The sequence below is a fragment of the Somniosus microcephalus genome, chromosome 17, assembly GCF_052327205.1.
Source record: "Somniosus microcephalus isolate GS21.2 chromosome 17, FLI_Smic_1.0, whole genome shotgun sequence".
Lineage (NCBI taxonomy): Eukaryota > Metazoa > Chordata > Chondrichthyes > Squaliformes > Somniosidae > Somniosus > Somniosus microcephalus.
Window position 1 is genome coordinate 56,775,873 of NC_141003.1, and position 24,732 is coordinate 56,800,604.

Here is a 24,732-nt window from a genome sequence, read left to right on the forward strand (position 1 = left end):
CTTTAAATTGCCCTTGAATAACTTCTATGGGTAGAAATTCCTCTAAGAGGTATTTCACATGTTGTTAACCCAAGTAGGATGGCATTTCTCTGTTTGCTATTTTAATAAAGTTGTTTAAGGGTTTCATGACTGCTTTAAAACAGCAGCAGGAATGCCACCCAAACTTGATAACCAATTTGTTTAAATTAGTGCACAAAGGGATTTCTGTCCTAATATGATAAACACTACATAGCTATGGATAATGTCAGTTGCAATAACCTGACTTCACATGAGATGACATGCATAAACTTTGTAGTGGTTCAGCAGATGGTATTTGTTTACAGGCTCATCACTGGGTACAGTTTTAATATAAAATGTATATAGTTAATTGCTTCAAGAATAAGCACGACAACAGCCACCAAATACTAAGATGCTATATTGTATTGAAAACAATTGAAAGTAAGATTTTTGATGTAATTTGAGGAGATATATTACAAAATGATTTGCTAACTCAAATCTATATATAGACACAGTTTTAATTCTTGCTGCTAACAAGGTTATCATGTAAATTTCAGCCTTTAGTTGGTGAGTGTCACTGGCAATCATTTTCTGTGAAACTGCTCTGCTGTCAGCACCTATTTAATTGTACCTATTACTGTGATTTCACATCACTTTCTTCAGATTAATCAATGACTCTGTATGCTGGTTTGAGCAATTAATTGACACTTTAACTTTGTGCTCGTCAAGGTGAAGGATGTCAATGCTGTGCAACAGTTTTAACCAATTTTGTCATTCAATGCCTGCACTATGTGCTGCAGATCTACATTTCTAGCTGTAGAGTGATGCTTTCTTTCTCATGACCCTACAGTGTGCCTTAGCCCCAACCTCAGAAGTATCACTTACTTCACTAAATGTATTTTTACACTTTGTGCATTATCATCCTTATGGCTTCTTTAATTGAGATTGCCAGTTTTGTGCTGTAGGTGCACACTGACTATGAAGGGGCCCTGGTTACAGAGAGATGAGCAGTTGCTGCTAAAGCTCCTCGCCTCACCTCAGTGCAGTGCAGTGGGCTATGATATTCCCCATTCTGTGGACAGGAGGATGCATAGGAGCGTGTGTGCACTCCGTATCAGACAAATGAGAACACTTGTGTGGATTTTTCAGTACTATAGTTTGGATTCAAGACATTTATGCACAGAAATCCAGGAGTATGTTTGTCAAACATCTGTCTGATCAAAAAAAACATGAATTGGACTGAGATTGCCCAAACTCATCAAATAGAACACTAGCCAGCAATGAGGTGAAACTTTCATCAAATAGTCTGGGCTGAATTTGAACCCAGGCCCCACAGGTGAAAGTGAAGTATATTGACTCACTGGATCCCCCTCTGGGCATTTAGTAAGTGCCTTAGGTGTGTTTGGTCATTGTTTTGCAGCACCTCTAGTCTAGCTATATTATGATCATAGAATTTTATAGCACAGAAAAGGCCATTTTGCCCATTGCTAGCTCTTTGAAAGGGCAATCCACTTCAACCCTTTCCCCATGTATCTTTAAAATTTTCCTTTTCAAATATTTATCCATTTCCTTTTTAAAAGCAATTAAGGATTTTGCTTCCACCACTGTTTCTGATGGGGCATTCCAAGTCCTAACAATCCTGAGTTTAAAAAAAAATTCTGTCCTCTCCCCATTCTTTTTGTGATGATCTTAAATTTATGCCCTCTAGATTCTGACTGACTTGACGAATAGAAATAGGTTTTCCTTATTTGCTTTCTCAAAAGTCCTAATTTTGAACACCTATCTGATCTCCTCTTAACCTTCTTTGTTCCAATGGAAAAAAAGTCCCAGTTCTCTATCCTTTCCCCATAACTAAAGCCACTTATCCCTGCTCCCTTTTAGGGAATATCTTCTGCACCCCTCTCCCTTGCCTTGACATCCTCCCTAAAGTAAGGAGTCCAAAATTGTACACAGAATTGCAGCGATTTGTATAGGTTTAGCATTACCTCTGCTTTTATACTCTATGCCCTATTTATAAAATCTAAGATGCTGTATTTTTTTTTTACAGTTTTATCAACTGGTCCTCACTTTTAAAGATCTCTATCTAAACCCCTAACTCTCTCTGCTTCTCTATTCCTTTTTACATTTCACCATTTAGTGCATACAACCTCACTTTATTCTTCCTCCCAAAATGTATCACAAAACACTTGTCTGCATGAAATTTCACCTGGCATCTATCTACTCAAAGTTACTAACTTGTCTATATCCTACTAGAGTCACTTATATCCTCTTCACAGTTAACCATTATTTGTCAATTAGTTGATTTTATGTTATTGAATAAACAATCATTTAATATACAAAAATGTCACAGTTTACGGCCCTGAAATTGCGGTGTCTGTGACAGCGTACTCCTCCCTTTTGAAATGCCCCGCAAGTTTGGGATTTCTGCATGTGCAAAATCTGGAACTTGCGGCATGTCAACACTTGCGGCATGCCACGTTGACTGGCCATCCACGGGGGCCCCAAAAAAAGCAATCACTGGCGCAGAGTTGGGCTATTTGCCCAGCGACTGGCCAGCAATTGCTCATGTAAGTCTTATGGTTGATGCAAGCAGGCATAGGGCCTGTTTGCATCAGTGTAAGGGTCTATCTAAGGTTTAAATTAAACATATTCATATCCTAAATTATGCACATACACTGTATCAAATGAGTTTATGCAAATATTGGCCCAAATTACAGTTTCAATGATGTATAAAATTATCAAAAAAATTACATTATTTTTTGAGGTTGGTGCAATGAAGATATTTATGAATAAAATTCCAATTCTGTACCTTGTATAATTATTAGATTTAGGGATTCCATTGCATATCATTAGGGGATTCCCTTCCTAAATGATTGAAATGGAATTCTGCTTATTGATTAGAGGACTGGCCCCATGTGATCCCAGGTACGCTTCCAAACCGCCTGGGATCCATGGGCCATTACACTGCCCTCTGCCTCGAGGCCTAAGACCGCAACTTTTCACAGCCAGGGCGCCAGGTGATACTTTTGTAATTGTTTCGCAGGTCGGAGGTGCAATCCGGAGGTACGCCTCTGACCGCAATTTCAGGGCCAACATCTTTTCAATAATAGTAGGTTTGTTAAACATACAAATGTTTAAGCCATAATTTTCAGAAGAAATGCGCCTAGTTCTGATTCTATATCGGTTGTTCCTTTAAATTACAATATTTTAATTGAGCAGTGTGGATTCATGCTTGATTGGGGACGGTCCAGTCTGTTTGAGGATGCCCTCTTGAGACACAAACATCTGATGGAGTGACAGCTAATCACTCTTTCAATCTATCAGTGTTAATAGATAGGTTGAAAAATAAGCACTTTATAAATTCCATCTGAACTCAGAGCTGGAATTATTGCCTTTACTAACGGTCCACTATAGTATGCAGCATCCAGTCATTGAGTGGTTAATTCTTGTGAGGGAGAAAAGCTGGTGACGTTGAGAAGTGTCTTAGTATATGAGTGTGACTATCAGAAGTAGTGAATTTTTTGTTTTTCAACCAACATAGCCTTGAACATATATCACGGTAATAGATGTTTCTAGTATGTATTTTTCCCCCTTTATCGCATTTATTTTTGGTCATCTTGGGCCTCGTATTGTCTTCTATTGAGATGGTAAGTCATCTGACCTGTATACCAAGTTTGTGCTAATGCTGCTCTTAAACTGACCATTTAAAGGTGCACAAGAGCAGCCAAGGTGACTTATTTTTCCTTTCTTCCCACTATGGCTTGGTTCATGATAGGAACATGTTAATTTGTGAATCACAAATATAAAGCTGTGCCTTACTTAGTGCCCAAAGCAGAAACATTTTCCTTTCCCCAGCTTTGACATGACTTACCTAGAGCAAGGATGTCCAATCCTTTTGGGCTGTGCACTGGATACTCTCCTCAAAACCAGAATATTCATACACACTGATTGCATGACTCCATTGACAAAAAGAGTGAACAGCCCATACACAAAAAAATGATTTGACACCCAATACAGAAAAAATACAAAACCAGCTTGAACCTCCCCCTCATCTCTCCCATCCTCATTCTTCTCCCCAGCCCTTCCCCCTCACCTCCTCCTCCTCTCCTCTTGTCTCACCCTCCTGTCCTCTGTCTCTCACTCCTTCTTCCTTCACTCCACCTCTCTCTTTCCCCAGTCCTCCTCCACTCCCCCTATTCCCTCAACACCCCCTTTCCTATCCCCTACTCTTCCCCTTCCACTATCTCCTTCACCTCCCATCCTCTCCCTCTTCCCTTCCTTTTCCCTGTCCCATTACCTCTCCCTCCCATTCCCTTTCCCCTCTAGCTTCCCACACCACTCTTCACTCCTCTCCCCCCCCCCCCCCAGCAAATTTTATAAAAATCGCTAGCGTTAGTACAGTTCTTGCTTGCATTATGTTTTCTCTGCTAGTGCACGTGGAGTGTACACTGTATTATATAATTAACTCATTGCTAATAAGTCAAAATTGAAATATATACTTCAAACAGGCAACATATTGAAGATACATTCCACAGTTATGTGGCTCTACTGTAAGAATCTTGACCCAAACAGCATATTTGCATATGTAGCATGCAGTGAGATAATCTAGCACTGATATCTAAAATGGAGACAGGATTAAATGACAAATTACATTTTAATTTTAGTTTTACAATAGGCCAGTTTGAATAAAACATTGTTTTGCCAACATCTTGGAGGTCATTTTAACCTAACCCGCCCAGCAGGAAACTGACAGGCTTGGATCGGCCGCCTGTTTTACACCACACTCAATTTTAGTCAATGCCCCAAGACAAATATTTTTGTTAGCAGAGGTAATTATATTAGGGCTTCGCCTGTTAACATGGATCTTTGAGGGGGGAGAAACAACTGGGACTCGAATATGTATTTCCAATCTTGGGTTTAACTACGTGATGGAAAAAAAATGTCCAGATTAAATTTATTAATTCTCATGGTTGTATGAGGTGAACCAGCAGCATTTCACTATATTTTTTTAATGGTTAATACTTACAGAACATAGGCAGCTGCAGCTGAACCGTTGACAGTAATTGTTGTCATGTGAGAAACTGCAGAACATTTAAAGGGGCACTGTTGCCATGGTGAAATGCCTGAAAGACACATTACCAAGCCTACATACAGAGTAGGGTGCAGTGGCGCAGCAGCATTGTGATGTATTTGTCTCATCGCTAATCGTGTCTTGTGGTTCAAAATACATTTAAAGTATTTGCTCTCTGATTTGTTCATTCCATTTTTCTCCTCTCTGGTCTCCCTGCTTCACACATTTCTACAGCCAAGGTGGAGGTAGACTAGCCTGTTTGCAGCCTTTTGAAATGCTGATAGGAAAATGACCCAGTGACAACTCTCCCTTCAGTTTTCCCTCCCAGTCTGAGGAGGTGATTAGACTTCCCTCCAGTGCTTGTCTATAGAAGTGCTGCTGAGAAGGCATTTCAGAAAGGGGGGGAAACATCTTTTCAACGATAGGTTTGTTAAACATACAAATGTTTAAGCCATAATTTTCAGAAGAAATGCGCCTAATTCTGATTCTATATTAGTTGTTCCTTTAAATTACAATATTTTAATTGAGCAGTGTGGATTCATGCTTGATTGGGGACGGTCCAGTCTGTTTGAGGATGCCCTCTTGACACACGAACGTCTGATGGAGTAACAGCTAATCACTCTTTCAACCTATCAGTGTTAATAGGGAGCTCTCTGCCATAGTTTTATGTCCAGTCAGCACAGAAACCAGCCAGTGCTTCAAACAGTAACAGAAACTTTTTAATCTTCTCTTGTGATATGTGCAATGTGAATAGATTTATAATCTCAGCACAGAAAAGGTAATGTCATTGCACATTGAAAATAATTTTTCTTAAATTATATGTCGTCATCCGACTGTCATTTTTCTCATAACCTTCTAGTGACAGCTATAAGGGCAGTGAAGTATGAGTTTTGTGTTAATCTGCAGATGTCTGTCTTGCAATGAAAAGCAGACTGACAGCAGTAAACATATGTGGAAAAATGTTTCCTTTCCATTTAGGGATATGGAATACATTTCAGTTGCTATTTAATACTTTTGCAGAATTTTAATTGTTTTAATGTAATAGGTCCTGAGTTTTTTTCTGGAAGAAAGAATCATATAGTACAATGACTCATTTCAGAATATGCCTCACATTGTAAAATGATATTTACAATAGCAGAGAAGGCTTATTTCTTTAGCATATTTGTTTTTCTGAAATATTGTATTTTTCCTACAAACAGAAAGGAGAACAAATTGTTCTATAGTATGTACTGTTATTTTCAGACAGGAAGTAGTGATAGCTAATACATAAAACAATAGTGGCAGGATGCTGGGTGTTCCAGAACAGTGGCTTAGTTCATTCTCTACACCACATTTTGTATACTAATTAGAGCATTAGAGCCTTTCTTGGCTCTTACAATAAGAGGGCAAGCCTCAAGATTCAAATTAGCTTGTGCTTCAAATCTTATGTTAAATTCATACTCAGAATTGTAATTTTTTTCTGTTACTAAACCAGTATTGTATCGTAATCCCAAATAACGTCTATTGCTGAAAAAAATAGTCAAATGTGGGGTATTGAAAATTTTCTTCACTTGATGTCCTATGCACATTAAAATTCTGGACTGAGCAACTAGGATCAATAACTCTGTTCATCCCATTCTAACCACCGCCCTTGTGCCTGATCTCTGCATTTCAAAACAGTGAGAGTACTGCCAGTTTAAAAATAGAACTCCAGCACACTCGTGATTTTAACAAGAGTGAAAGAGATGTACTGTACTGTTATGATCAGGTTCTGGGAAGCGCTCGACTTTGTGGGTTTAAGTATGTAAACAAGTCTCGTTTTAGTGATGGTGTGCTTAATCCACTTATTAGGAACAGGCCAGACCATCCCTGAAAACAAACTCCTAATGATCCAAAAAACATCTATTTACTAATTTATTTCTAATTGATACAGTTTATAGTTCTCTAACTTAAGATATCATCAAAATTCATGCTTTGAAGCCTTATACCATAAGGTTTGCTGCTTCAGACCACATATACTTTAATAGCAGCTTTCTCATAACTAAATTTCCCAGAATGCTTTACAGGCAGTCAGGGAATCCAAGCAGGACGAGGGGGAGAAACCAGGGGAGGTGCCGGAAGGCCTGGCCATAGAGGTAAGTTTTGAGGAGGCCTTTGAAGTTGAGGAGAGAGATAGAAAGGCCTAGCAGTTAGGAAGATAATTCCAGGGTGCAGGAAGTGGTGGCTGAAGGCTCGGCCACTAATGGTGAAGCAGAAGGAGGGAGGCACACGGTACTGTAGTAGACCAGAGTCAGATGGTCAAAGGATGAATCCTGTGTCATAAAGTTGAAGAAGATTGCAATAGCAGAGAATTGTGAGGGCAGTGGAGGTGTTTAAGGATTTTAAAGTCAATATGCTAGAGGATGGGAAGCCAAATGAGGTCAGTGCAGATGAGAGTAACAGGACTGTGGGGCTTAGTATGGGATAGAACCTTGGAATTTAGGTGGCCAGCGAGGAAATATTACACGTTTTCTCAGCAGTTGTTTAAACAACCAAAATTGCTCATATTGCCCTGCATTCAGAGTCCATGTCTGCTTATTCTATCGTGGGCTTCACTCCAATACCACTGTTGATCGCCACTTTAAGAAACTATCGGTGATATTTGTAGACAAGCACTGGGATGTACTTGTGGCATTCCTTTGTCCGCTCACTTGACGTAGGCAAGCACCCATTTATTTTAAATGGGTTGATGCTTCCGCTGAAGTAGCGGGCAAGGTAGTGTAATCTGCGTTGAGAGGTCGTGCACTAATATCACTGAGTAATTTCTAGGTTAAAATACTTCTGGGAAAAATCCTTTTATTATCTCTCTACCTTCAGTACCCCCTTTTCAATAGAATCATACATATCAATCCAGTTCATTTTTAAATGTAGCAATTGACCCCGAGTCAACTACCTTCCCTGAGACTGCGTTCCATGTCCACTATGCTCTTATGGGGGGGGGGGAGTTTTTTGCAGTCACTAACCTTGCTCAACATTTGTGAATTTTGTATTTATCTGCTTTGCGTATTTTACAAGTTAAACAGCATGCTTATTTCAATCATATCTGTACCTTTCATTATTTTAAAGTCCTGTATCATGTCTCACCTTAGTCTTTTTTTCCTCCTGTGAAAATAAATTGAGTTGGTTGAGCCATTCTTCTTAACTTAGTCCCTTAAGGTCTGAATACGGAAGGGGTACTCACGCGTCTGGCAGGAGGAAATGCCGGTTTTCAGCATGCACAGCGCATGCGCTGAAAACCGGCATTTCCTCTCCTCCAACCCAAGAGGTGAAGAGGCTAGTGCGTGCGCTGTAGGGGGCAGCGCGTGCGTCTTGGATTTCCTCTGTTTTGGGGGATTTGCGCATGTGTAAAGGCCTCCAGTCTTTACGCTTGTAAAAAGCACATGTAAGTATTTATTTTTACAGGTAAGTGGTGTTTTAGTGTAATTTAGAATTTTTTTTCCCACAGGTTTATTATTTTAAAGAATCTACAATAAGGTAAGTTTAGTTTTAGACCCTTTTTATTAAAAATTTATTTTTTTCAAAAAAAGTTATTGTTTAAATTATTTTTTTTAACTTATTTATACTTAATTTAATGATTGGGATGTTTTTTAAATTTTTATTTAAAGTTTAAATAGTGTTTTGGGCCCCCGTAGTTTTCATGAGTTTGACAGTTCTTACTCTCAAACTCATGAATGAACCTACCCCTCCCCTGATTGGCTGCACAGTGCTCACCTGATCCCAGCCGGCACATCGCACTAACTACGCCGCTGGATCAGGTAAGCACTGCGCGCTGACATCTGAACCGGGCCTGTCACAGGAAATGCAAGCAGGCCCGGGCTTCAGATGTCAGCGCGCAGGGTGAGTGCAGATCGGGGGCTTGCACCCGCGGGAAGCCCCCGACCCGAATTTTTGGCCCATTGTGTTTATTCGGGATCAACCTCTATAAGATCATCTCTCCAGGCTGGAAAGCCCAAGTCCCTTCAGTCTTTCCTCAGAAATTAGACAGCTCATGCCTTGTGTCTCTTCTCTGCACTGCCTCCAGTGCTTGAATATCTTTCTTGTTTCTCAGCAACCAAAACTGGACACAGTATTCAAGGTGTGGTCTGACCAGAGCGCTATACAGTTCGATCACAACTTTGACTTGTTTTGAACTATTTTGGCTATGTAGTTCAACATTCTATTGGTTTTGTCAATCTTTCAATTCCACTGCCTCTCTGAGTTTGGCATCATCTGCAAATTTCTGAATTAACTCGATGTGAATTAGGAACAGCTGTGGTCCCAATACAGAGCCTTGGGACACTGCACTAATTACTTCCCCACCTTGCTGTTACTCCTCTAACCGCAGTATTCTACCCTTCAGCCAATTTCTTGTCCATGAAGCCCCCACAGCTTTGAGCTTAATTTGTAACCTCTCGTGTAAGTTTAGCAAATACCTTTTGGAAGTACAGCTACATAATGTTGTAGTGTTTATTACAATTGACTTGGGTTGTTACCTCCTCAAAGAATTCAAGGAGTTTGGTCAGGCAGGATCTTTCCTGTCTAAAGCCATATTGTAACGACTGCTGTTTATGTTGCTGTTTTAAAGTTAATCCTCAAATTCATTCCTGATGATTAATTCCATTATTTTACAAGGTATTGAAGTAAGACTAATGGATTTTTAGTTTCCTGTGTCTATTTTGTCACTGTTTTTGATCATGGGTACCGCATTAGCCTGTTTCCAATCTACAGGTACCGCTCCAGTGTTTGTTGACTCCCTCATAATGATTGTTAAAGCTTCACAATGTACTTGCTAGTCTCTCTCAACACTCTGGTATAACTATCATCTATCTCTGGGGATTTTTTGTTTCAAGTCCTTTCAGATGGACATGGACTTCCATCTCATTTATATTGTTGTGCGATTTCACTCTGTCCCAAAGCAGACGGAGACGAGTGTGTACTGGTTCCGAGCGATCTTTATTCAAGCACGTGCAGGGAGAGGTTCTCTCAGCCTGAGCTGAGACAGGAGTCTAATTTTTACATTCAAGCAGTTGGCTTAAATACAGTCTTACATTTTGTTTCCTTCATATCTTCGGGACTTGGCCAATTAATTGTCCAAGTCATGTACACTTAATCACATCTCCACAAAACATATCTTGTTTATCTCATTTGCCCTGTTTCCACATCTGCCATTGTTCTATCTAATTTACGTATGCTTAACCTCATCTTCGTAAATCACATCTTGGCGGCCCATTGTTCAATGCATGGCCTCCTTGATTCTTTTACTCCCCCAATCATCGTGTAATATGCTTTTTCCAACTGTCTTTGTTCTGCCAGACTTCTCCTTTATTACATCAGCCAGCTAGTCAGTTAAGCCGCTAATCTAACTTTTAACCCCTTCAGTTCCCCCCATTTGGCCCTTGGTGATAGCCCAAGCTGGCCAACTAACTTCACCTGCCCGTGCTCCTCGCCCCATCACTGCTGGCCAGGCAGGTGGTTGGATTTGCATGGGTGTGGCTACTTAAACTACCTCTAACATTCCCTGCTTCTCTCCCAATCTATACTGTGTTTCAACAACGGTTTTAGCAATGGCTCGGTTACAGCGTCATTTACATCGAGTACAATACTCAAACATAAGTATGATGACAATTAGCAACTGCACCACCACCAATACATGAGATGCAATTCTGATCCAGGGGTGTATGTCCACCCTAATACCCCAGTCCCAAAGTGTCTGCCACCATGAGGCATCTTCCAGCTTGGCCTCCACATCCTTCCCCAGTTGTTTGACCTCCTGCTCATACAAACATATGAATTAGGAGCAGGAGTAGGCCACTCAGCCCTTCGAGCCTGCTCTACCACTCAATAAGATCATGGCTGATCCGATGACTCCACATTCCCACTTATCCCCGATAACTTTTCACCCCCGATAACTTTTCACCCCCTTGCTTATCAAGAATCTATCTACCTCTGCCTTAAAAATATTCAAGGACTCTGCTTCCACCGCCCTCTGAGAAAGAGAGTTCCAAAGACTCACAACACTCTGTGAGAAAAAATTTCTCCTCATCTCTGCCTTAAATGGGCGACCCCTTATTTTTAAACAGTGTCCCCTAGTTCTAGATTCTCCCACAAGAGGAAACATCCGCTCCACAACCACCCTGTCCAGACCCCTCAGGATCTTATATGTTTCAATCAAGTCACCTCTTACTCTTCTAAACTCCAGTGGATACAAGCCTAGCCTGTCCAACCTTTCCTCAAAAGACAAACCTGCCCATTCCAGGTATTAGTCTAGTAAACCTTCTCTGAACTGCTTCCAATGCATTTACATCCTCCCTTAAATAAGGAGACCAATACTGTACACAGTACTCCAGATGTGGTCTCACCAATCAATGCCCTGTATAACTGAAGCATAACATCCCTACTTCTTTATTCAATTCCCCTCACAATAAACGATAACATTCTATTAGCTTTCCTAATTACTTGCTGTACCTGCATAGTAACCTTTTGCACTAGGACACCCAGATCCCTCTGCATCTCAGAGTTTGGCACTCTCTCACCATTTAGATAATATGCTTTTTTATTCTTCCTGCCAAAATGGACAACTTCACATTTTCTCACATTATACTCCATTTGCCAGATCTTTGCCTACTCACTTAACCGATCTATATCACTTTGTAGCCTCCTTATGTCCTCTTCACAATTTACTTTCCTACCTATCCTTGTATCATCAGCAAATTTAGCAACCATACCTTCGGTCCCTTCATCCAAGTCATTTATATAAATTGTAAAAAGTTGAGGCCCCAGCACTGATCCCTGTGGCACACCACTCATTACATCTTGCCAATCAGAAAATGACCCATTTATGCCTACTCTCTGTTTCCTGTTAGCTAGCCAATCTTCTATCCATGCCAATATGTTACCCCCTACACCATGAGCTTTTATTTTCTGCAATAACCTTTGATGTGGCACCTTATCAAATGCATTCTGGAAATCTAAGTACAGTACATCCACCAGTTCTCCTTTATCCACAGCACATGTTACTTCCTCAAAGAACTCCAATAAATTGGTTAAACATGATTTCCCTTGCACAAAACCATGTTGACTCTGTCTGATTACTTTGAACTTTTCTAAATGCCCTACTATAACGTCTTTAATAATAGCTTCTAATATCTTCCCTATGACAGATGTTAAGCTAACTGGCCTGTAGTTTCCTGCTTTGTCTCCCTCCCTTTTTGAATAAAGGAGTTACATTCGCTATTTTCCAATCTAATGCAACCTTCCCCGAATCTAGGGAATTTTGGAAAATTAAAACCAACGCATCAACTATCTCATTAGCCACTTCTTTTAAGACCCTAGGATGAAGTCCATCAGGACCCGGGGACTTGTCAGCCCACAGCTCAATACTGCTTAGTTATCGCCCCGGCCTCTTTCCTCAGTTCCAGTAGGTGTTCTAGTAGTTTCGGGATGTCCTTCCCCTCAGGGAGCACATATTCGAGCATGCTGTCCTTCAGGTCCTCAGTTGGACTCGCCAGATTCCTCGCGGGGCGACCGTAGGTAGGTTAGGTTGCATGTCCGATCGTTGTTGGGGCCCGGGGGCGAAAGCAGAAACTTGAGCTGGTCACTGGGCACTGGATGTTACCATACTGGTATTGAGATTCACTGGTGGTCACTCAGTGTTCTCCTTTTCCCCGGTGTGCTGCTCGCGTTGGCTCATGGTACCAGCTCTGGAAATTTCAAGGGTACAGTTTAGGGTGGTGTTGAAACCGCACATGGCTCCTGGCCCAATCTCCACGGGATGTGGGCAGACTACGTTACTCCCCCTTTCTCTGCATCCCTCTAGCGAGATCCCCATCGAGAAGGAACCTTTCTGGGTTGCATAACTGGGTGCGTGGTGGTATCTGAGCCAATTGCCATCTCTTATGATCCTGACATTCTCTACCTTGTACAGGGGCTTGGATTCCCATTCCTGCAGACTGGGTACAGCTAATACCATTCCTATCAGCCTCAGGTGAGTGGTAACACAATGTTTAGTTGTCGGGTAGACCCTTATAAGTCCTCGTAGGGGGCACGAGCAATTGCCGCTCTCTGGCGCCCAGTCTTGCAATGCACTATCCGTATCCAATCTGGCAATTCTCCATTGTGGAGCTGTGCTAGATTATGTCGCACCTCCCCTATTAGCCATGCACCGTAGGCCACGCACATTTGTTCCCTAGAGGCCTGATTAGTTATGTTATGCAGGGTGCCGGTGACGTAGTTAACTGTATGGGCATGGTTTTCCAAAACTTGCACGGACTCTAATAGGGTTTTAAGAACATAAGAAATAGGAGCAAGAGTCGGCCATTCGGCCCTTCGAGCCTGCTCCGCCATTCAATGAGATCATGGCTGATCTTCTGCCTGAGCTCCATTCACCGGCTCTATCGCCATATCCCTTGATGCCCTTACTAGTCCGAAATCTATCGACTTCTGTTTTGAATATACCCAGTGACTGAGCCTCCACAGCCCTCTGGGGTAGAGAATTCCAAAGATTCACCACCCTCTGTGTGAAGAAATTTCTTCTCATCTCAGTCCTGAATAGCCTACCCTCTATCCTGAGGCTGTGGCCCCTGGTTCTAGACTCCCCAGCCAAGGGAAACATTCTCCCAGCATCCACCCTATCAAGCCCTGTAATAATTTTGTATGCTTCAATGAGATCCCCTCTCATTCTTCTGAATTCAAGAGAATACAGGCCTAGTTTACTCAATCTCTTATACGACAGTCCCGCCATCCCAGGAATCAATCTCGTGAACCTTCGTTGCACTCCCTCTATGGCAAATATATCCTTCCTTAGGTAAGGAGACCAAAATTGTACACAGTACTCCAGGTGTGGTCTCACCAAGGCCCTATATAATTGGAGTAAGACTTCTTTACTCCTGTACTCAAATCCTCTTGTAATGAAGGCCAGCATACCATTTGCCTTCCTAATGGCTTGCTGCAACTGCAAATTCACTTTCAGTGACTCATGTACAAGGACACCCAGGTCCCTTTGAGCATCTACATTCCCCAATCTTTCACCATTTAGGAAATACTCTGCCTTTCTGTTTTTTCTACCAAAGTGGATAACTTCACATTTATCCACATTATATTCCATCTGCCATGTTCTCGCCCACTCACTAAGCCTGTCGAGATCCCCTTGAAGCCTCTTCACATCCTCTGTGCAACTGACACTGCCACCTAGCTTTGTATCATCAGCAAACGTGGAAATATTACATTTAGTCCCCTCATCCAAATCATTGATATAGATTGTGAATAGCTGGGGCCCAAGCACCGATCCTTGCAGTACCCCACTAGTCACAGCCTGCCATCCTGAAAAAGACCTGTTTATCCCTACTCTTTGTTTTCTGTCTGTTAATCAATTCTCAATCCATGCTAGTATATTACCACCAATTCCATATGCCCTAATTTTGTTCACCAACCTCTTGTGTGGGACCTTATCGAATGCCTTCTGAAAATCCAAATACACCAAGTCTACCAGTTCCACTAGTTACATCCTCAAAGAACTCCAATACATTTGTTGAACAGGATTTCCCTTTCATAAATCCATGTTGACTCTGCCCAATCTTACTATTAGTTTCTAAGTGCCCAGTTATTGCATTCTTTAAAATAGATTCCAGCATTTTCCCAACTACTGTTGTGAGGCTAACAGGTCTGTAGTTCCCCATTTTCTCTCTCCTTTCTTAAATAGCGGGGTTACATTTGCTATCCTCCAATCTGCAGGAACCGTTCCAGAATCTATAGAATTTTGGAAGATGACAACCAATGCGTCCACTATCCCAATGGCCACCTCTTTCAAAACCCTAGGATGTAGGTCATTCGGTCCTTGGGATTTATCGACTTTTAGTCCCATTAATTTTGCTAGTACTGTTTTTTTACGAATAATTTCTTTAAGTTCCTCATTCTCGTCGCACCCTTGGTTTTCTCGTATTTCTGGGAGTTTTTTTGTGTCTTCCTCCGTGAAGACAGAAACAAAGTATTTATTTAATTTCTCAGCCATTTCCTCATTCCCCATTACAAATTCTCCCACCTCTGACTGTAAAGGACCTACATTTACCTTCGCCAGTCTTTTCGTTTTCACATACCTATAGAAGCTTTTACAATCCGTTTTTATATTTTTCGCTAGTTTGTGTTCATATTCCATTTTCCCTTTCATTTCTTGGTCCCCCTTTGCTGATTTCTAAAAAGACCCCAATCCTCAGGCTGACTGCTTTTTTTGGCAACTTTATAAGCTTCCCCCTTTGACTTAATACTAGCTTTAATTTCTTTTATTAGCCATGGTTGGATCACTTTTCCTTTTGGGTTTTTATGCCCCTAGAGGAATATATGTTTCTTGCAAATTATGCATTATTTCCTTGAATATTAGCCATTGTATGTCCACCTTCATACCTTTTAGTGTAGTCTCCCAATCTACCATGGCCAACTTGTCCCTCATACCCTTGTACAGGAAACTTTGTGCTATCCGGCACCGACGGGACCGAGCTGTTGCCGTTCCCTCAAAACTGCCGGACAAACCAGCGCTAATGTTGAAAGATACGGAAGCTTCTGAGCTCTGTATCTGTCAACAAACCCTGTGCTTCTAAACAGTCCAAGCATCTCTGTAGCTTAGCAACAGCTTCAGCAGACCTTGCAGAGCTTGACTGTTGAGGATGAAAGCAACGAGAGAAAAAAACCTAATGAAAACGGCACCTGATTTTTGCCAGTGGCTCGAGCATTCCGGACAGTTAGCCTCCGGATAACACACAGTTTCCTGTAGTTTCCTGTTTAGATTGAAGACCTTAGTTTCAGATTGGACTACATCACTCTCAAACTTAATGTAAAATTCAATCATATTATAGTCACTTGTCCCATTGATTAGCCCTTTCTCATTACACAGTACCAGATCCAGAATAGCCTGTTCCCTGGTTGGTTCCTCCACATACTGATCCAGGAAACCATCTCGCTTGCATTCCAAGAATTCGTCCTCCACACAATTAGTGGTAATTTGATTTGCCCAGTCAATATGTAGATTAAAGTCCCCCATGATTACCGTATTGCCCTCGTTACATGCACTTCTAATCTCTTGATTGATGCTGTGCCCTACATTACCACTACTGTTTGGTGGCCTATACACAACTCCCACCAATGTTTCCCACCCTTTGCTGTTTCTTCGCTTCACCTAAACTGATTCCAGTTCTACATCACGATCTGCCGAGCCAAAATCTTTTATCTCTACCGTACCGATCTCATCCCTTATTAACAGCGCTACGCCACCCCCTTTTCCTTTTTGTCTGTCCTTCCTAAATGTTGAGTACCCTGGAATATTCAGTTCCCAGCTTTGGTTACCCTACAACCATGTCTCTGTAATGGCAATTACATCATACCCATTTACTTCTATTAGTGCCATTAATTCATCCACCTTGTTGCGAATTTTAGCCAAGTCTTCTCCGGTCTGTCCCTGTTGTCCCTCCAACTTATTTGCCTTTACCATGAGGTCCCTTAGTTTGGATGTTAGATGATTCACCTTGCTATCGATTTCCGCTATATCCAGGGAATTAACTGTGGATGCCCCTGCACTGTAAGCAGTGGTTATATCATTTACCAGGTTCCTCTTGCAGCGAGATAGGCTCGACTGCATGCGTCCCCTAGAGGCCCGGAGGGCATCAGTAACTGTCATGTCGAGGAGCCGATGGTAAAAAGACCTTGTACGCCACTCGCACTATTTGGGTAACCTCATCTGGCTAATATTGAGGACAACCGAAACTATCTCATGGTGTACATTCTCAAATAAGCGCCTATCAGAATCCCGGATAACTAGTCTGCGGACAGCTCAAGGGTTCCTCTGTAGTCAAAGTGAGGGGCTTCGGGGCTTCTGTTACTGGGTTGGTCGGTGTGGTTGTGGTCGTGGGAGTATCCTGGGGGTTCAGCTTCCAACACCAGTCATCAGAGTTGGTGTACTTGGAGGTTGGGCATAGTTCCCACACTCCTCCTTCCTGCTGGGGTACCCCGGACATCTGAGTGAAATCGCTCCCACATCTTACTTGCATAGTTCCTCCCTGTACGCATGTTAATGTAGCATCACTCTTCTTTCCGAAGCATACCGTGCTCATGTTTGTCCATTTAACAGCCATCCCCGTGTTACCCCTATCCCCTGTATTGCCTGGTTTGTTGTCAAATATGTTTACATCCGTTAACCCAGAGCTACAATTTAATTACACTGTTTTATCAACCGTGACAGTTAATGCCCCACGTTCCTGATCGCAACTGACGTCGCTCGAGTTCTTGTAATACAGGCCTCATTGCCCCCTTCGATCGACCGATGTGGCTCCTTCTGTGGTCGCCGTGGCCAGGCATATCAGTAAGGTCATCCATATCTGAGTCCTGTAGAGGAATATAAACAGTGGACGCTTTCGAATTTCTTAAGTTGTGTCCAGTGTTTCCACCGACCTTTTCCTTTCATATTTACACATGCGCAAGTGTCGCTGGTCATTAGGACCTCGTAGGGTCCCTGCCAGCGAGGTGCCCATCCTGGTCTGGAGGGTAAAACTCTTACCATCACCCTGTCCCCTACTACTGGTAAATTTTGTTCTTCCTCCATTTCCTTATTCCTTACTATTTGTTGGTCCCTGACTTCCTGTCTCAGATCATGCAGTTGTTTGCATAGTTCCTTAATAAGCCGCCTAATCCTGTCCTGGGCTGGTCCCACGTCCTCACTACCCGTGATCGTGCCTTTGGGCACTCTCATGACCCGCCCAGTCATTAATTCAAACGGGGTTAGTCCGGTTGTGCGATTGGACGTAGCCCTCAACCGCATTAGGATGCTAGGTAGTATCAAGGCAGCATTTGATCGAGTGTGGCATCAAGGAGCCCTAGCAAAACTGAAGTCAATGGGAATCAAGGGGAAAACTCTCCATTGGTTGGAATCATACCTAGCACAAAGGAAGTTGGCTGTGGTTGTTGGAGGTCATTCATCTCAATCACATGACACTGCAGGAGTTCCTCAGGGCAATGTCCTCGGCCCAACCATCTTCAGCTGTTTCATCAATGACCTTCCCTCCATCATAAGGTCAGAAGTGGGGATGTTCGCTGATGATTGCACACTGTTCAGCACCATTCGAGACTCGTCAGATACTGACGCAGTCCATGTCCATATGCAGCAAGACCTGGACAACATTCAGACTTGGGCTGACAAGTGGCAAGTAACATTCGCACCACACAAGTGCCAGGCAATGACCATCTCCAACAAGCGAGACTCTAACCATCTCCTCTTGACATTCAATGGCATTACCATCGCTGAATCCCCCACTGTCAACATCCTGGGGGTTACCATTGATCAGAAACTGAACTGGACCAGCCATATAAATACTGTGGCTACAAGAGCAGGCCAGAGGCTGGGAATTCTGCGGCGAGTGTCTCGCCTCCTGACTCCCCAAAGCCTTTCCACCATCTACAAGGCACAAGTCAGGAGTGTGATGGAATACTCTCCACTTGCCTGGATGAGTGCAGCTCCAACAACACTCAAGAAGCTCGACACCATCCAGGACAAAGCAGCCCGCTTGATTGGCACTCCATCCACCACCTTCAACATTCACTCCCTCCACCACCATCGCACTGTGGCTGCAGTGTGTACCATCTACAAGATGCACTGCAGCAACTCGCCAAAGCTCCTTCAACAGCACCTTTCAAACCCGCGACCTCTACCACTTAGAAGGACAAGGGCAGCAGACGCATGGGAACATCACCACCTACAAGTTCCCCTCCAAGCCACACACCATCCTGACTTGGACCTGTATCGCCGTTCCTTCACTGTCGCTGGGCCAAAATCCTGGAACTCCCTTCCTAACAGCATTGTGGGTGTGCCTACACCATATGGACTGCAGCAGTTCAAGAAGGTGGCTCACCACCATTTTCTCAAGGGCAATTAGGGATGGGCACTAAATGCAGGCCTAGCCAGCGATGCCCACATCCCATCAATGAATAAAAAAAAATGTCCGCCCATCCCTTGCCTGTCTCGGCAATGGCCTTTGCAAGTGAGACCTTTAAGGTTCTATTCATTCTCTCTATCATTCCCAAACTCTGTGGGTGGCATGGTTTGTGAAACCTCTGTTTTACTCCTAATAGGGTGCATGGCTGCTTGATGACTTTGCCAGTGAAGTGTGTTCCCTGATCTGAGTCTATTTGCAGTGGCACCCCCCATCGGGGTACTATTTCCTCAGCGCAAATCTTTGCGACAGTGGTAGCAGAGCAATCCCTTGTGGCAAATACTTCTACCCATCGTGTGAACTGGTCTATCGCCACTAGGCGATACGTTTTACCTCGGCTAGGGGGCAGAGGTCCGGTGAAGTCTATCTGGACCTGCTCCCAAGGCCCCTTAGGCCGAAGTTGGTGGGACAATCTGATCTTTACGGCCTTGCAGGTATTGTACTGGGCACAGGTAATACATCTGTGGCAATATTTTGCTATGTCCCTGCCCATCCCCAGCCACCACCAGCACCGTTCTATACTCCAGTACATAGCATTTCTTCCGGAGTGTTGATTCCCATGATAGATTTTGAGCAAGTTTTGCCGTATGCATTCAGGGGCTACTACTCGTCCCTCCTTTTTCCAAATCCCATGCTCATCCTTGTCTGCCCCTTTCCTTTTCCACCCTTCCTTCTGTTTCAGTCATTTCCTCATGTAATGTTTGCACATTTACTTCCTCTGGACCGATGGTACAAGCTGCCACTGGCTCCAGGGTCTCCATCTCCACAGCCCCCTTTGCTGCCTCGCCTGCCCACTGATTTCCCCTTTGGATATCATCCTGGACTTTCTGGTGTGCCTTGACCTTTATTACTGATCATCTCCTCTAACTTATTCCAAAAGTCAGTGTTTGCATGGTTTGCTTTAGGGGTCGGGAGGTCCCTCGTCATCATCTGTTTCTCGGCTGGGGTGAACGGGACAGATACTGTAGTCTGAGCCTGCCCATTTCCCACTTGTCTAATCTCCGTTGTAATAGGGGCCATGGCCATTTCGCTCTTTGTCCCGGTTTCGGGCAGTGGGCGGGGCTGATGGTCCCTCTGCGTCATATTTAGGTGGGAGCTCCCAACCCCCGTCATCGTCTTGTCTGTCATAATCTGCGGCTTCCTTCTCTAATTCGCCCCAGTCAAAGTCGTCATTATCGTCTGTCACTCTAAACCTTGGCCCCGGTGCCTGCACCGCACTGACCTTAACCTTTTCTTCGCAAATCACATCTTGGCGGCCCATTGTTCAATGTATGGCCTCCTTGATTCTTTTACTCCCCAATCATCGTGTAATATGCTTTTCCCAACTGTCTTTGTTCTGCCAGACTTCTCCTTTATTACATCAGCCAGCTAGTCAGTTAAGCCACTAATCTAACTTTTAACCCCTTCAATATCAAAGTACTGAATTATGCCGGTGTTTTTTTGGGGGGAGGGCATGTAGTTCACGTCTTCCCTTGTGGTAGCACGCTCGCCTTTGAGTCAGGAGGTTGTGGATTCAAGTCCCACTCCAGAGACTTGAGCACTCCAGTGCAGTACTGAGTGAATGCTGCATTATCGGAGGTGCTGTCTTTCAGATGTGACGTTAAACTGAGGTCCCGTCTGCTCTCTCAGGTGGACGTAAAAGATTCATGTCATTATTTCGAAGAAGAGCAGGGAAGTTATCCCCGGTGTCCTGGCCAATATTTATCCCTCAACCAACATCATTAAAGACAGATTATCTGGTCAGTATTGCTGTTTGTGGGAGCTTGCTGTGTGCAATTTGGCTGCCACATTTCCTACATAGCAAAAGTGACTACACTTCAAAAGTACTTAATTTGGTTGTTAAGCGCTTTGGGACGTCCTGATGTCTTGAAAGGTGCTATATAAATGCAAGTTCTTTCTTACTTTGAGGAAGTAATCATTCAGAATATTTACTATCTTGTGTACATCCTAGCTTTAAGCCCCATTTGCATCCTTTAACGTTCTCACCTCTTCTCTGACAGTTCACTTGATGTTATAGTATTAAAATAATCTGTCACTGTTATTTGCCTCTGTAGCTATTTTTTTATGGCTCTGTGCCTCACTGATCATCCTTTTAACTTGTTTTTGAGTGATCTTATATTCGTCCCTATGAGCCCCTTCTCCTTTCTCCCTGCAGGATTTGTAGAGGTCATTTTTCCTCTTTATTTGACTTTTAATTTGTTAATCACGCTTATTTGGCCTGAGCTTGCTTTAAGTATGTACTTCCCTTATATGGCCAGAATTATTTTTTTAAAGCTGTTCCATTTGTTTTCTTAAGTATTGTCAATCATCCGCTATTAATACCTTTATTTTAAATTTTCCCTCATCTCTTTGAATTTAGACCTTTTTAAAGTTATAGGCTTTGTTCATGGTCTTATGTTTAATATGGCCTCAGATTATGTTAAACTTGATCATTCCATATTATGACTTCTATTTCCTGTACGTTGTCTTGTTCATTTATGAATTCCAGGTCAACATGAACACTGCCTTTCGTGGCTTCTCTTACACACTGAATCATGAAGCAGTCATGCATTAAATTTACCAGTTCTGAGTTTTGGGCCACTTGGATTTTCTAAAATTTATGTGGGTTTGCTTGAAATCCCCCATTAAAATAGTATTCTTGTTCTCGCATACCCTTCTTATCTCTTCATAGAACAAACTCACTTCCTTCATGCACTGACCTGGTGGACTGTAGCATATTCCTAGTATTAGCTTGGATTTTTTCACATCAGAGATTTCTGTTCAAAGTAGCTTATCTTGTGCCTCAGGATCAACTTTATTATCTTCCAGTTGTTCCTGATATATATGGCTATATTGCCTCTTTTCTGTCCTTTCTGAATATTCTATACCCCTAAATAATAAATTAATTTCCAGCTTGTGGATTTAGCCATGTTTCTAATATTCCCACCACATCATAGTTCCTTAATGCCACAACCACCTTCATTTCTGTTATCTTATTTCTAATGCTACTCATGTTAATTTATAAGCATTCTCAATGTTAGGGTAACTGTGTCCACACCCACCTGCTGACTACCTTCATGCCATGATAAGAGAGATGCAACATAGGGATTAAAGTCCTGTGATACCATAATATCCAGACCATGGGAGTGAGATGGACAATTTAGAAACAAACAAACAAAGAAATCAATTATACAGTATCTGAAATCTTATACACCCTGAACTACTGAAATCCTGGCTTAAAATAATTTTGTGATGGTGATAATGTTCAATACAGTAATAGAAAATGTGTCCATAAAGTGTGCCAACCTGTTAAGACATACCAATAATGTGTAGCAGGGGAGGGTGTAGGTGAAAAATAATTAATTTGTTTCATCAATATGAATCATCACTGTAAGAAGAATGAACAATCTAAAAATTAATGTTTTATTCATAGTTAACTTGTTTCTTCCCTAGCTTTTATAATACATCACAACACTTGCATTTTTGTTTGAATCAATGTATCTATGGACAATATCTCCAGTAAATCAAATACCCTTTGTTATTACTCTTTCAGGCACTACAAGGCCACCTAAAGAGGGAGAGGTCCCTGGTGTTGACTACAATTTTGTGACCGTGGAAGAATTTATGGAACTGGAGAAAAGTGGTTCACTATTAGAAAGTGGAACTTATGAAGGTAATTAAATTTGTTATGGATAGTCCTGACAGAGGTGTACTGCATTTCCAATTCTGAATTCACAGGTACAGACAGTATATCCTACTGATAATATCTGCTATAAATGTCAGATTGCAATGGCAGCTGATGAAGTGTCTTAGTTAACATTGCAATCAGGTTTGTGATTCTCATTAGATTCTCAACAACAGCTGTTTGCACACCTTGTAATGAATGATTGCAAAGCATTGTTTGTTTATGGATGGTGTTCTGTTTATTTTATTAATAAATGATCAATTCTCTTTACCAGAATCATAATTAGAGGAACGCAGAATAATAAAATGCCTGAAATGGAACCCAGTAGTAGCTTCCAGTTTAGATTACCTCTTAATGTGTTTGCAATGTGCCTGAGGAAGAGGAAATAGGCCTGTTGGTCGCTATGGCACTGAAATCATGACCAGGTCTGTTTTTGACCAATGATTGATACTACAGCTATGTTGTGAAGTTATTGTACATGTGCTTGTGCTTCCAGCATTAGCACTGATGATGCTGCAATTACTCCTGGGTATGTTATGGATTACATTTCCAGAACAAAGATTTTCCAGCCTTTTGGTACATTTTGCTGAAAATTGTGAATGTAGGGAAAACAGTATTGTTACAACAATGGTCCAGACCTTGCTGTACAAATAATGGTGTGTTAACGACGCACATTGTTATTAATGCACAAATCAGCCAGCAAGTTCAGGGAATTAAGAGATACGCCGTGATTTGTGAATCGCCAGAACTTGCCAGTCAATTTACGCCCTTTGCTTTGTACAACCAGCATCTCGCCCTTAGCCTCCCCGTTACAGGAAACTTTCTGGTATCCGGCACTGATGGGACCGAGCTGGTGCCGTTAGATCAAAACTGCCGTAGAAACCAGCGCTAATGTTAAAACATACGGAGCTCAGAGCTCTGTGTGAAGCAACAAACCCTGTTGCTTAGCAACAGCTTCAAAACAGTCGGCGCAGCTTGCAAGCGTCTAGCTGAAGCTGTTGCTTAGCTACAGAGACGCTTGCAGAGCCAGGACTGGAGAAAAGAAGCAACGAAAAGAAAAAAAACTTATCTGAACCGACTCCTGAATTTTGCCGGTAGATAGAGCTTTCCGGACATTTAACCTCCGGATGAACGAAAGTTTCCTGTATTTTTAAGAACTTGCTGGATTTGCACATTAATTGCCAATTAAACTCGTCACAAAGTTAAGTCTAGTAATTAACAGCTTACATACCATTTTAATGATGTGATAATTATCATCCAATGCCAATCAACCTCTCCAGCCCAGAAATGGAACAGTTTAAACCATGGCATCTCATTCCTTCAGGTGGTGAATTGTTGAGACTTTTAAAATTAAAAATTATTTTTTCTGCTTTTTTTCTCTCTCCCTTAATCCAATTTTTCTTTCCCTCTTTTTATTTATCTTTCTGTACTTGATTTGACTCTAATTCACCCTCTTCGCTGTTGTTCCTCTGTTTATTTCTCAATACTTAAATCTCATTGGTTAAGGAGATGCACTGTTGGTCCCTCCATTCACTCAAGGCCCAGATGCCCTGTTGCTCTCACCATGTTGTTATAAGTTGCACTTCCAGCAAGTTACAGTGCAGAATTTTTTTGAGCTGAAGGGTGCAGGAAAATGTCTAAACGCTGTGAGATGCTTCACTCCAGTAAGTTCCAACTCAATATTTGAGCAAATATCAATTTTCATATACTACTTATTGAAAAGGGAAAATGTACAAAATATATTTTTATGGACCAGTTATTCTGTGATTTTAAAAACATGTTTAAGAATTGACTGCCAAAAACTGCTTTACAACTTCTTGGGGACCCAACACGTTGAACAGTACAGATATGTACCCCCTGTGTTTACACAGCAGTGTTAGAAAGCCACACTTTTCAGAAACTTGTCACTTTGAAAGACCATTATTTAAAACATTATTTGCTGTTCTGTAGTTGAACACTGTTTACCTCAGTAACTAAAAACTGAAGACCCGATAATGAATTTTATGTGGCTGGGGACACAAAAATATAATGTGTTT

The 24,732-nt window shown here is 42.1% G+C and overlaps 1 protein-coding gene across 29 annotated transcripts in view; it reads left to right on the top strand.

The window, feature by feature from the left end:
• Positions 1 to 24,732, top strand: part of magi2a (membrane associated guanylate kinase, WW and PDZ domain containing 2a) — an 888,182-nt gene that overhangs the window by 538,426 nt on the left and 325,024 nt on the right. For 27 of the 29 annotated variants that reach the window (XR_015081568.1, XM_086010373.1, XM_086010375.1 and 24 more), the window contains one exon: positions 22,565 to 22,684. The exons of 1 other annotated variant lie outside the window; for it this stretch is intronic. Coding sequence is in view for 27 of the 28 variants with exons in the window: in XM_086010373.1 (XP_085866499.1) it covers positions 22,565 to 22,684 (120 nt within the window). In the remaining variant the exon portion in view is untranslated. Of the gene's footprint in view, positions 1 to 12,947; positions 13,050 to 22,564; positions 22,685 to 24,732 lie in introns of those variants that run through there. One more of the 29 variants, XM_086010395.1, reaches the window with a different exon arrangement.